The sequence below is a fragment of the Salvia hispanica genome, chromosome 1, assembly GCF_023119035.1.
Source record: "Salvia hispanica cultivar TCC Black 2014 chromosome 1, UniMelb_Shisp_WGS_1.0, whole genome shotgun sequence".
Taxonomy (NCBI): domain Eukaryota; kingdom Viridiplantae; phylum Streptophyta; class Magnoliopsida; order Lamiales; family Lamiaceae; genus Salvia; species Salvia hispanica.
This window is the reverse complement of record NC_062965.1, coordinates 5,988,013-6,001,391: the sequence shown is the minus strand read 5'-3', so window position 1 is coordinate 6,001,391 and position 13,379 is coordinate 5,988,013. Positions and strand designations below refer to the sequence as shown.

Sequence of the window (13,379 nt, the reverse complement as noted above, 5' to 3'; positions counted from 1 at the left end):
GATTAAGAGTTTTATTAAACATTAAATTTAATCACAAAGTAAGAAATCAAACACCATTATATTGCTGTAGATTTCTAGAAAGTAGAGAAATGTACGAAATGCAACTGAAGAAGAGAGTAAATTTTCAGCAACCATAGTATTTGGCTGTTTACAATATGAGGTCGCTCTGACATTATTTGCATTATGCCTAAACCATTTACCCAATGGAAATATATCTGAGGGGAAGGGAAGATAATGTTTAACGCAAACCCAGAACTTGATGTCACACTACAGAGAAATCATTATCTGCTTTTATGTCTAATACTAATGATACTAGTGAATTAGTTAATAAGAAGCAGATTACACAAACTGGTTAAGCCAATGAGTTCCGTAATTCAGCAGCGGAATGAGCAAAATGGCATCTCTCTCCGAAAGTGCACAATCCCTTGGGGAATTTCTCGCACATCTTCTTCTTATAATGGCTGCTGCTGTTTGGTGGACCTCCATGACCATACGAGCCTCCCATAGAATGATGGTGATTCTCTTGATGACCGGATGAGGATTCAGTGATATTCATAATGAGTTGGCGTACCATCGAACTAGCCTCCTTTATCTGATCGAATGTTCCTTCAAGCTCAATATTCCGCTGACTCGAATCTGTCTCGTGCTCCTTTATGGAAAGCTTAACACCAGTCTGCCGGCAAATCTGCTTTGAGTTGGCACCATTTTTTCCAATAATGGGCCCAGCAAAGGATGCGTCAATGCTGATTTTAGCAGTTGCTGATGCGCCAAAGTTTCCCACAGATTGTTGGGATGACTCATGGCGTTGGGAATACCCACCTCTCATTCGTTGATCATCGAATCCTGGAGTGGCTGGCTTGCCAAGCTCCATCTCGCTATGGGCAAAGTGGCATTTGTTTCCATATCTGCATCCCTCAGGAGTGTTTAACCTGTTGCAAAGCTTTGTTTTCATGTTCGGGGACGGTGAATCAGAAAAGGATGGTGTATTCCTTCCAACAGGCGCAGCAATCTTAACACCCATGTTTGCTAACTGGGTGTGAGCACTGTACCCAGGAACATAATGCTGAAAATGGCAAGCATCGCCAAAAGAGCACCCTGCCGTGCTGCAATCACCAAATAATAGAAATGAGAAGATTCAAAAGAGCTTCCAATGATCATATTCCAGTCAATGACTCAAATCATTACCAAAGTCCCAATAACTGGGAAGAAAGTAATAGACTAAAAACGCACAATATCAATAAGCATTATTATAGAGTTTATAATGTTATTTTTTAATTGCAAACCTAACTAGTCTCCATGAAAGATGATACAAAACCTGCCCACACATAAATGGATAAAAAGAGGTGCATTTTGCATTATTTGCTTCTGCTTTTCCAGTTCACATATTAACACATTATGAGGCAGGAACCAGTGATTTAAGCTTCAACCGCTCCATGAAACTTGTACTACCAACTTATAGTTTACATACTATTTGGTTGCTAGTATACACAATTTTCTAAAGTAACATACTTCAATAGTAGAAGCTTATGGTTTACATAGATTAAGATTATAACCTGAAAAACTTCGTGCAAGGCTTTGATTTGCTTCCTACACCAGTTGTAAACGAGTCCATTTCTGTACCAGAAAGTTGATTTCTTTCTTCAGTTAATATTTCAATGGCTTTTACATCCATCATTAAAGAACATCTTCATCCAGTGATGATGCCATAACAACTGGCAGATATGTAAAATTTTACCAATAGTGTTTTCCTGGTAGACTTGGGAAATTTCCTAAATAATCATTAAGTGGCAATGCCCAATAAAAATTGATACCCAATAACCAAGAACATAAGGCCTAAAAACAAAACACACTACATATAGTTAAGTGGATCAGTATTTTCTAGAAAGCTCTACACAAACAAACCGAATTTAGATGTAGATTTCTGTAGGTTAATATTATCATTCAATCTTACCCAATTTACCCAAAGCATTCCTTTTGTAGAAAAAAATAATTCAAAGCCACTGGAATCTGCTTACTGTTTTAGCAACAGGAGATTCAACTTTAACAAACAACCAAATCATCTCATAACCAACAACTGACGTAAAGCATCGTACTAAATCCAAACGAAATAGCACAAGTACAGCAAATCAACAGCACACATCAAAAAGTAGACAAATATATCCGCCGAAAAATAATTGAATCGAAAAATATGAGATAAAGAGATGCGTTAATTCAAATTTCCAACCTTCTCTCGACCTTTTGAAGCCTCCATTCCCAGAGAAGGCGGCGTCTGGTCTGCCCCTTTTGCGCCCGAAATCCATTATCACGGCTATATCAAAATTGCAAAAATAAAAAATTGGAAGAGAGAAACAAAAATATTCGCACAGAAATTGAGGGAATTTAGTTTTGAAATCAAAAAAGCAGAAGAAGAAAAAACCCTAGGGTTTCCGGAACTGAAATTAGATTCAAATTCAGTTAAAAGTGCGAAGCATTGAATCGCTCCGGATTTTCTATGAAATTGGGCCTTTGTTATTGGGCTTGGCCTGCATATATATCAGCCTTCTTTTCTTACAATTTGTTTATTTTACTGATTGGTTTTTTTATTAGAATTAAACTTGTAAAATTAGGAGAGGACTGCGATTGAGTTTTTCGGTAAGGCCCACCTCAAGCCCGTTAGAAGCCCAGTTCATGTTCGAATCAGATAAAACTCACGACTATTAATCTTATATAAAATATTTTTAATTAATTTGATATAACCAAAATAAATTTGTGATACATTCACATGTCATGTAATAATAATCCGAACTAATTCCCTACATTGATTGTTAATCATTGGATGATATATTAGAAATGCTCTTTTATATAAGTTTGCCTTTGATAAAGTTTCAATGATTTAGAATAATTATTAGACGGAATTAACAATGTAGGAATGGTGAATTTAAGAAATAAGAATTGCATTTGATAAAGTTTCAATGATTTAGAATAATTATTTGATGGAAATAAAAATGTAGGAATGGTGAATTTAAGAAATAAGAATTGAAGATTATGACGCCACTTGGGACCAGATTTAATAGAGAATTTAATAATATTATATAATGATAAAAGTTTGAGAAAAAGAAATTTTGAGATGAGTTGGAATAGAGATGATGTAGGTTATGCATAATGATTGTGAACGTGGATTATGGGCATTGACTACACATTTTCAATTCGAGTGCCAAAAACTGGAAACTTTCAAGGAAGCACTAGCATTGAACTTTGTTGTCAAAATAAAGAATTTTGGGTAATCTAATTATCATTATATATGCTTCCATTATCTCAATGAATATCATTATCTCAATGAATATTGATGACCAACCATTCATGATATTCATTAGGGAGGTGGGTTGTATGTTGACTGATACTACTATACTATAGAGTACAGGGATTTGTGTCTTTTTTGGATTTATACAATATAATATCGTGACAAGTTTGTATATATCACAATATCATTATTGTTTTATTTTAATCAAGTTGTGGGTTATTTGATTACTACTCTTTAAATCTAGAGAATTCAGATTTTGTATGAATATTGTGTCGTAGTATAAAATTTATTTGCATTTTTATCATGTCATATTATTATCAGGCTTTTATTGGGTTGTTCTCGTGTCATTATCATATTATTAGTGTGTTTTTTTTTAAATGGAGTGGGGGTCGTGTTCGTTTTTATGTTGAGGGCTTGCTTAACTAGTCGTGTTCGAATATGAACTTGTTAAATTATGTCATGGCGATAAAGACTCCTCTCACATGATTTACCTTGCCTTATTATCAGCATCATTTACGCTATGACATTTAGTTACTAGTGAAATGTGTCAATGTAGGCAGGCGATTTTTTTTATATATATTATCTTTTTATATTTGTTTTTTTCCCATCCTCCATTAAAAAATAGGTGCTCCAAATTGATAATATTTGACAAAAGATTACATGTCTCAAAGACGTTTTGCATAAATTATTACGCTTTTTGAATATTTAGGATTTACAGTCCCAGCAATCTTGGTGGATAATCAATCTCTAATGATTATTGATTCATGTGTTATAACGTGCCAAAAGGTCTATGTTAGCCGTGTTTAGGTAGAATGCTAAAGTCAAATAATAATTGCCCTTGTTCAATAACAGTACCATTCTTTATATTTATTTCTCCAAAATATATTGCTTTCATAAACCAATGTTTCAAGAAAAGTCCTACTATTACTTGGTCATATTAATTTGCCATGTATAGGGTTTGTTTTAGTTTCCATGTTCTAATCATTTCTTTCTTAAAAGGAGTAATTGGTGATTTGCAATCATTTCAGAATCTTCTATCTATAATTTTTCCAACATCCCAATATTTAAAATCGTGCATGCATTAATTAAAAAAAAAGACGGCTAAGGACATTTTCTAATATTATTAAGGGCGCTAATTTATGTTTCTAATTATACCATCAATACTTTATAAAATGTTCTTATTGTTGGGTCCCAACTAAAATTTGAGGACACAATTGAAACGTCCTTAAAAAGAAAAAAATTAAGATAATTTGTCATCAACTTAGAGACGCTTTCTTTTGCGTCTTAAATTGTGATTATTTTAAAAAAAATTCAAATGATATTAATTAATTGCGTCTAATTTTTGTGTCATTAGTAATGACCCGTTGAAATAAAGTACTGGATCTCCGGTTCAAGCTCATCGGATTTCATCCTTTAAGGGGGTGTTCGATTGGCAAGACTTAATCTAATGATTAAATATGCATCATGTTTGGTTCATAAGATTGATCCCCACAACTTAATCCTAGATGGATAGTCCCATGATAATTAGTCATAGCCTTGCCCCTCCAACTAAAATAATCCATCAACTTAATCCTAGATCGATAGTCTCATGATATTAGTCATGACAACCGAACGTCACCTAAATTTCTATCTACTTGCTTATTAAGAAAACAAACAAAAAAAAAAGACAAAACATGTGGGCATATAATTTTAGAGCTATAATATTTATAAAATGATAGGTGATTCATGAATCCAAATATTGGCCAGAATGAGTGCATTTCGACATTTAAATCTTCAGTCTTCACTACCTAGATTCTTTGTTGGTTGTTAGTTAATGATTTCCTTTTGAGGAAATTTTCAGTGATAAGAATGAAAAGGGGTTGAAAGTTGAAACCGTGTTTCACAGTCAAACAAAATCTTGGATATCTTGCTTTCTTTCATATGTTTCAACGCCAAAATATATGGTTTCGTTTTTTCAAAGCCCAAATAATTACACATATATTGGCGTGTTGAAAATGGCAACTTTTCTTATTTTCTTGGAGATTTCTTACAAGAAAATTGTTCACAAACCACCACCTAGTATGACTATCGCTGGACCATCTCTAACTCTGACTTGTTTATTTTCTTAGATGAATATATGTGATTAGGTCGCTCCATGTTTATTTGAATTGGTAGACTGGGACATTTAAAGTGTATTTAATGACTCAATCTAGTGTTTGATCAGTGGAGACGCAGAAATATTTATCGATAGGGGCTGAAATTTCTAAATTTTGTTTTAGAGTATACATTTGAGTAATGTAGATAATTTGTAGGGGCTTTTACACTATAATTTACACCAAATTTGAATAAATTTTAAAAACAATTAATAGAAAAAAGTAAAAAAAAAAAAAAATCATTGAGGGCTTAAGCCCCTCCCCCAATATGAACAAACTATAATGAATTTTGATATAAGTATTAAAAAAGTTAATTGGAAATTTACAATATTAAAAATAGACAAAAATTTTCAGACATATCATATTTAAAAATTTAGAATATATATTTGTAGCTACTAATTTTATTAAAATCATAAATATATAAGAGATATTATCATGTAAGTATACAAACACACTTAACTTTTTAAATCTTTTGCCTTTGAACATAAATATATATAAGAGATATTAGCATGTAAATATACAAACTAAACTATACATGTGTTTCAAAACTACGCAGATTCTTTTAAAGTAAAATTTGCGAACTTATATACGAATTTAAATATCCATATTTGATGGATGTAAGACTTACGTATTGTTTAGTTAAAGAAAATGCAAGAATCATACACATATTAATGAACGCCATTGTTTTATTCTAACAACTCTAGCTATTTACTTGACCGGCAAATACATAAATAAGTAATGTACAATAGTAAAATAATAGTAGGAGTACCAGGTTTCTACTCTAAGTAAAGTTAACAACGATAATGATTTATTTTTATTTTCAACAGAGTAATAATTTATTATTAGAAATGTAATCTTGATTTCTTGCTGGTACATTCTCATACATTCCCTCGATTACCCTGTCCCATCGCGCATAAAAAAAAAAGAAAAAGAAAATTATAAAATGTGACAATAGCACATTAATATTTTAGTTAAATAAAAACAAAATCCAGAGTCAACTATCTTAATTCTTAAGTTTCTCAACATATTCATTACGTGTGCATGGCTAAAATCAACTAACCTAAGTGATGTAACTCAACCTTATCTTGAGTAGTAGAGAAATGGCTGTCGTCGACTTTTCAATTTTTCGAAAAGTAACAAAAAGATATGGTTAATTTATCACTAACCATAAAGTCATTTCCATATAATAATGCAATCTTCTCTTTGCTGATTGATTGATTTATTAGTGTTAAAAATGGGCCCCACGTCATCCTCTATTTCATTCTCCTAATTTTCACTATTATTATTATATAGTTTGACTTGTAAGCATAGGAAAATAAGTGTATTTGATTTTGCAAACAGATAATGATTTTTAGGCATATACGTATTATTTTAGTTAATGCTACCAAATAAGTGGGCACCAACTCTTTTTGGTGTAAAAGCACAAGTTGTCCATGTAAATTGTAAAACCAAATCTAGTGTCACAAATTAGATAAAGATAAGGGCAAGACTGTCACGTTCAAAATCTTTGAATTGGGATCTCAAAATATTTTCGATTCTTGATTCGTTTATTCGCTCTATACATTCAGTCATGTCATGCATGTGAATGCTCTTCTGCAGTTTCATTTTATCTCTGCCTAACTCAATTTTTTGTGTCACTTTTGTTTAACTTTCAGGCTTTTAGCATATATTCCGCCGTTAGTTATTATTATTATTATTATTATTATTATTATTATTATTATTATTATTATTATTATTATTATTATTATTATTATTATTTTGAACTGTTTATTAAAATTAGTTTTGTTTATTTATGATAGGTTTCTCTAATAAGTTGGATCTTATTTTTTTACTAATAATATTAAAAAAAAAAACTATACTCCATATTTGTTTTTCTTATTTTATCAATTTTGCATTAAAGCTTGTATCGGTGACTACCAAGACTATTTTTCTTGTAGGTGGAGATAGAAGTATTTTTGGACAGTTGATGCTTACTTGACTTGGAGACTACGGATATGAAGGAGCTTACCAGGTCTATTTAAAAAAAATTCTAATTGAATCTTTAAAATTTTCAAATGTTAAATAAATTATTATATTATGCAAAAGCTTCTATATTAATGATCCCCGAATTGCTAAAGTATATATTTTCACACACACTAATTAAAATTACAAATCTTTTTTGTCTGCTTCTGCATTTGCTCATGGGACTACAATGGGATGAATCGACCTCACCCAACCGTACCTAAAATTGTTCTTGTTTTTGGGATTTTGGATAATTTATTTTTAAATATTTTTGTTTTCCAATAGTGCCATTTATTTCTTAAGCAACTGCAAGCCAATTTAAATAAATTTTACTCTAAAACACATTTTGAATAATAGTCACATACAGTACTTACCATCGATTTTAATTTTCTTTTTCTGATTGACATTATATATATGACCTACATAAATGAATGGCCTGCAAATTAAACATATTGATAAGCTGAAAACATGCTATGTAGCAACATAAGAGCTAGCGTGAGGCTCATCAGTACCATATTAAATGATGCATGATCATATGTAAACCTAATCATATATAGTACATTGTAATAATTGAAAAAAATGAAAGCATCCAATGAGACCAAACATGTGTTTATATCTAAATGTCTCAAACACAATAAAGTATTGATTTGTTCTTCTTTTACATCATCTATTTAACCTAAATCACATCAATATACAATATTCCCTTTAATATATGCTAACCTATTTTTTTGACTAAATCTAATTTTTTGACCCATCAACCAAGGAGGAAAATCTGGATTAGGATTATTTGTATGATGGATACAAAACCCCAAAAGAATATTTTCAAATTTCAAAAATATGAACAGAATTTTATGACACAGAGATTAACTTTGAAGGAAAGTCCTCGTGACATATCCTATCCTTAAATCAAATAATTTCGAATCCCACTTTAATTTTCACTTAATGGCTAAGAAATGAAATGAGTACATAGATTTATCACTAAGAATAACAAATATAAACCAACCACTCCGTCAAAGATTTATCACAAACGTCACACAAATTAAAAGTAATCAACAATCCATCATTAGGTTTATCTCAAAGCATTATACATACACTTTATAGAAAGTAATTAATTTGAATTTAGAAATAGGAAAAGGGTCATCTTCTTCTTGTTTTGTTTTTATTGCTTAATTAATGATGAAGATGGTTTGGCAATGAATGAGATAGACAGATAAACCAAGAAAACGTAGCACAAATCATTGGGTGACATACAATATTGGCAGTTGAAGTTTCTAGTTAGGTGATTGGATCATGTGATAATGTCTCCTTCACTATTAACTATTAATAACTATACATCTAAAATTTCTCAATCAGGTTTATCAAAATGGGACCCTTGGTCGGTTACTTATACTATTAATCATCAAATCTTTCTATGCATGATTTTACTTTTTTATTTGAAGTTTAACTTTACAATTATCTGTCCTATACATTTGTTCATTTGTTTTCTAAATTTTTGGTGACCCTTCCACCACGCCATAGATCGATTACACAATCAGTATTTTATCAGTATATTTTATCCGATCAAAACTTTAATTATTCGTTTCTGACTATAGTTAACGAATTAATATTATACTTTCTCTCTTCCATTAAAAATAAAACGTTTTTCTTTTTAGATTTTTCCCATTAAAAATGAAACGTTTCTTAAAATGAAAATAATATCATCTCTATTTTCATCTTTCTTACTATCTCTTCTTATTAACTCATAAAACAACACTACATAAAATTTCATGCCGAAAAGTAAATATTTCATTTTTAATGACAAAGAGGGTATCCATCTAGATATGTTTGTACGTAAAGTTATCTTGGCATTGATTACAATACTGGTAATACTTAAGGAAATGGAAATACATGAAAGATCTTCATTGAGTACTATTATACATATAGTTCTAAATTTTTAATTGTCTTATATATTCCTGTCTTAACAATTAATATGATTAGATCTGGATTTATAATAATTTTTTGCGTATTGAGCATGTAAACACAAAATTATTAATTATATGAATCTAGTTATGGGCTTAATTTGATACAACTGTTTGGAATTCATGTGCATGTCAATCTTAAAAAAAAAAATATTATATGAAACAGATCCAGAGTCATAATATATATTATGAGTTGAACAAACAAATAAAATAGTTGAGAAATTATATATTAACTGTACCATATGTTATTTGATCATGAACTTGCATTCTTTTCAATACAGTAATTAATCAAGGTTCAATATTCTAAAGTTCAATATTCTAATTTACTTCATATATGATTCAGTTCATTCATCATATACCATAATTATGAAATTGCAATTGATTTGTACATCCCAATAAATAACATAGTATTAGTGGATTTTATTTGTTCATTGATGAATTGCGAAATTGATCATCAGCTGCATTATTGCATATAATTTATAGACTCCTTGTTATGTTTCCTCCATTAAGAATTGACACGTACAACGAAATCAATATAACTTAAGTCTAATATTTAAATAGAACCGTCTGTATATGTAATGATTAATTGGTCCTTCACTAAAATTTAATTTAATATGTAGTATGTATTTACATATGACCAATGAGAAATATATTAGTAGTAGTTTTTTGGTGCTCGCACAACATCCAACACTTAGTTTTGGACACGCACGAATAGTGTTAGCATCATTAATGAGAATTGACACAACTAATATTTTGGTTTATTTGGTAGGAGATGAGAGTGACTATTGGTGATTACATAATACGTGGAGCTACAATAATTGGAAAAAAACAAAATGATGGATGGCCAAAATGTGTCCCGTGGGAAATTAAAATAAATCAATTGGACAAAATAAATTCTATATAAAGCAATTGATATAGATGGTCCATATATATATGGATGACTCATTACTCATTCACATAATACAAAGGGTGCCAAGACATATAATAATATACGTACACATAAAGTTTAAGTAACAAATTACTTTAATCAAATAAACATTTGATTGGTAATTTCTACTATCAAATTTAAAACTAAAGCTCCTACTAAGAGTATCATGAAACTCGTGATTCTTGATAATATAGTTGAGCTGATTTTTCAGATTTATGTAACAGCTGTCATTTTACATTCTTTGAAATTGGCAATATATATAGTTTACATAATTGCTGTTGATTTTATTTGATTAGTACTATTCCAATATTCTAGATATATATTGACTTTCATATGAACTAAATTGTAAGGCAAAGACCAATTTATAAGTCTGAATTTATTGTTCCAAATTTAACTAAGTGGATGGGAAATTGACTGATCATGGTAGAAGTAGAACAATGTGGTGGGATAATCAAATTGCCCTTTCAATACGTTACCAGAATCCAAATTTACACATTCAATTCCATGTGACAGGAATTCATTTTTCACAGATCATGAATGAAGGAGGAACCACAATGTACGTTTTTCTTAAATAGTCATGATTTTAAATCGCCATTGCACTAGAGTGACGGTGGTGGAATGCATCACTTTTATGTTATGTTTGAGCTTTATCCGAATTTGAAAAATTTTCCGTACAACATAGATATATCACATGGAATAAATTCATAATTATCATTTGTGACATGTTAGTATAATTTAGGGGTTGCCGAGAAAAATTAGAAAATTTGATCAAAGTTTAGTCTGTCCTGCAATTTTTGGATAAGCAGAAAAATTTCAAAGTTTGAATTTGTCCGCATTCATTCTCTAACGAGTTTTTGGGTGGAATAGTATTTGTTATTACAGTTGAGAATCTATACGCAGATGTCACATGAGAGATGGACAATGTCGCCCATTCGTGCTGAAAACAGTGTCTTTTAGTTGAAAATCATCAACAATATATTGATTATTGCACGTAGGTGATCATATATTTTGTCAATGAATAGTTACGAATAAATCTAAATTTCATGGTTTTGCCGACTGATTTTAAAACAGCGGGGTAGATCACAATTTGACAAAGCTTCTACTTTTTCAGTAATTTGTCCTAAAACTTAATTTCGCAAGTTCAAATCTCACTACTTACTTCTATTTTCAAAAATATTCTAAATTTTATTAAATTCATGATATTCAACTCAATTTATTTGCACATGTTTGGAACTAAGATTTACACATTCATTTAATAACGAAATTCAGAATGATCAAAAGTTTTTTAAGTCAATCTAGATGTTTGTTTTTCTTTTTCTCAATTTCATTACCGTAGAAATTGCAACTCAATCTACTAGGAGCTCAAATTTCGAAACACCAAATAATTCAGCTGTATGCATCAAACAATGAATTTCACAACAAAATCACAATGAGAATAACCTAATAGAAATACACTTAAAAAATGTCATTCAATTTTGAATTTCAATATTGGACTACTATCTAAATATCAATTTGAAACTAATCATGCAAATAAAATAAAGAATCATTCGCAATAAATTGAAAAACAATGATATGATTGAATCCCTTTAAAATGTAATGTGATTTATGAAAAGCAATGATATAAAATGATAGATACTTCCATATAAAAAGGTGAGAAATGATAAAAGAAGAAAGCAATGATATCACGTGCGGGGAGTCAAGTCACGTGGGAGAGTAATTGGAAAAAAATGAAAGAAGAAAGAATAATAGGGGAATGTACTTGGGTGGTGTGTAGTAATAATTGGTGGTGATAAAAATGGGACCTCCCTTTAGCAGACACATTCATAAATATGCCAACTTTGTCCCCAATTACAATCCATCATTATATATTTATCTGAAATTTCGATTTTTCAAGATTTATTATGGGTATTTCCACGCCTTCCTCTACTCTATTATTGTGGCTCCAATAATTATTATTTATGACTTTAATCAATCAATTCTAAAAACAATTAGACAATGGACTGACACTCTTAGCCTAAACCATGCCTTGAAGCACGGGACATCCCAACATACTTCCACCTATCATGCCTATTCATCACTTTCTTCTTTTTTCATTTATGATTATCTAAGTTATTTTTTACATAACACCATCATTATTATGATTGTCTATGAAATGTTTAAAGGAGTGCATGAATCATGGTGTTAATATATGTCGTTTATGAGTATATCTTTCCATCAAGTATATTCTATCCGATTTCATGTTCATACTTCATTGCTATTTGATTTTGCTTATCAAAATTAATAAGAAAATAAAATTATTTATAACTTATTATGATTTAGTGGGCCTATTTATCCATAACCAAAAATCAAGCACCATGGAAACATATTTAGTCAATTAAGAAAGTTAATTTTTTCAAAAAAAATATATACTTATATTTTAAAAAGTGTTTTTAATCTTAGTGTCCCAGTTAAAATTACGGGACACAAATGAAAGTGTCATAGAAAAATAAAAGATTAAAATATATGAATAATTGTGACTTCAACTTATGGATATTTTTATTTCCGCCCTCAATTTTAAACATGTTTCATAATTTTTCAATATAAGTAATTTAATCATGTTTCATAATTAGTTAATTACCAATTATAAGGATCATCGGTACATGTCATGGTCTTATAAGCTTATAATGTACTCCGTATCTTCTTTATACGAATTTCAGTTTTCAAATTTTAATTATGATCTCAAGCCATTTTTGATATAAAAATTGAATTAATTATACTCAATAACTCATTGTTCTATTAAAATTTGAAGCTTGATCCTGATCAACACATATAGTAATAATTTACCTGTGTTAGTTAGTTCGAAATTCCAATATAAAACATGTGTATGTCAGAACTAAAAAAACAAAATTGAAACCATCATTTTTTATTAACAAAAGAAACTACCAAGATTCTGTTAAATAGCGCGTGTGCGTTTCAAGCCATATATATTGCGCCAGTGTTAAATAAATCAAACAATATTAAACATTCGTGTATTAGATTGAGTCAATCTATCTACACGTATACTCTATATAGTTGCATGTCAGTTAAATATTACACAATGA

General features: G+C 30.1%; 1 protein-coding gene across 1 annotated transcript; it reads right to left on the bottom strand.

The window, feature by feature from the left end:
* Positions 1 to 99: 99 nt before the first annotated feature.
* On the bottom strand, positions 100 to 2,417 carry LOC125222078 (zinc finger CCCH domain-containing protein 14-like). Its single transcript, XM_048124507.1, has 3 exons — positions 2,225 to 2,417; positions 1,554 to 1,614; positions 100 to 1,103 (listed from the first exon to the last, which is right to left on the bottom strand). The coding sequence occupies exons 1-3, from the start codon at positions 2,298 to 2,300 to the stop codon at positions 353 to 355; spliced, it is 888 nt and encodes a 295-aa protein (XP_047980464.1). The 5' UTR covers positions 2,301 to 2,417; the 3' UTR covers positions 100 to 352.
* Between the last annotated feature and the right edge of the window lie 10,962 nt (positions 2,418 to 13,379).

Bases quoted from the DNA above. Each gene is read 5' to 3' on its own strand.
- LOC125222078 (XM_048124507.1), bottom strand. From the start codon at position 2,300: ATGGATTTCGGGCGCAAAAGGGGCAGACCAGACGCCGCCTTCTCTGGG. The intron at 1,615-2,224 runs GTTGGAAATTTG...TTTCTGGTACAG, and splicing joins CTTCAAAAGGTCGAGAGAAG to AAATGGACTCGTTTACAACT. The intron at 1,104-1,553 runs GTTATAATCTTA...TGGTGATTGCAG, and splicing joins CCTTGCACGAAGTTTTTCAG to CACGGCAGGGTGCTCTTTTG.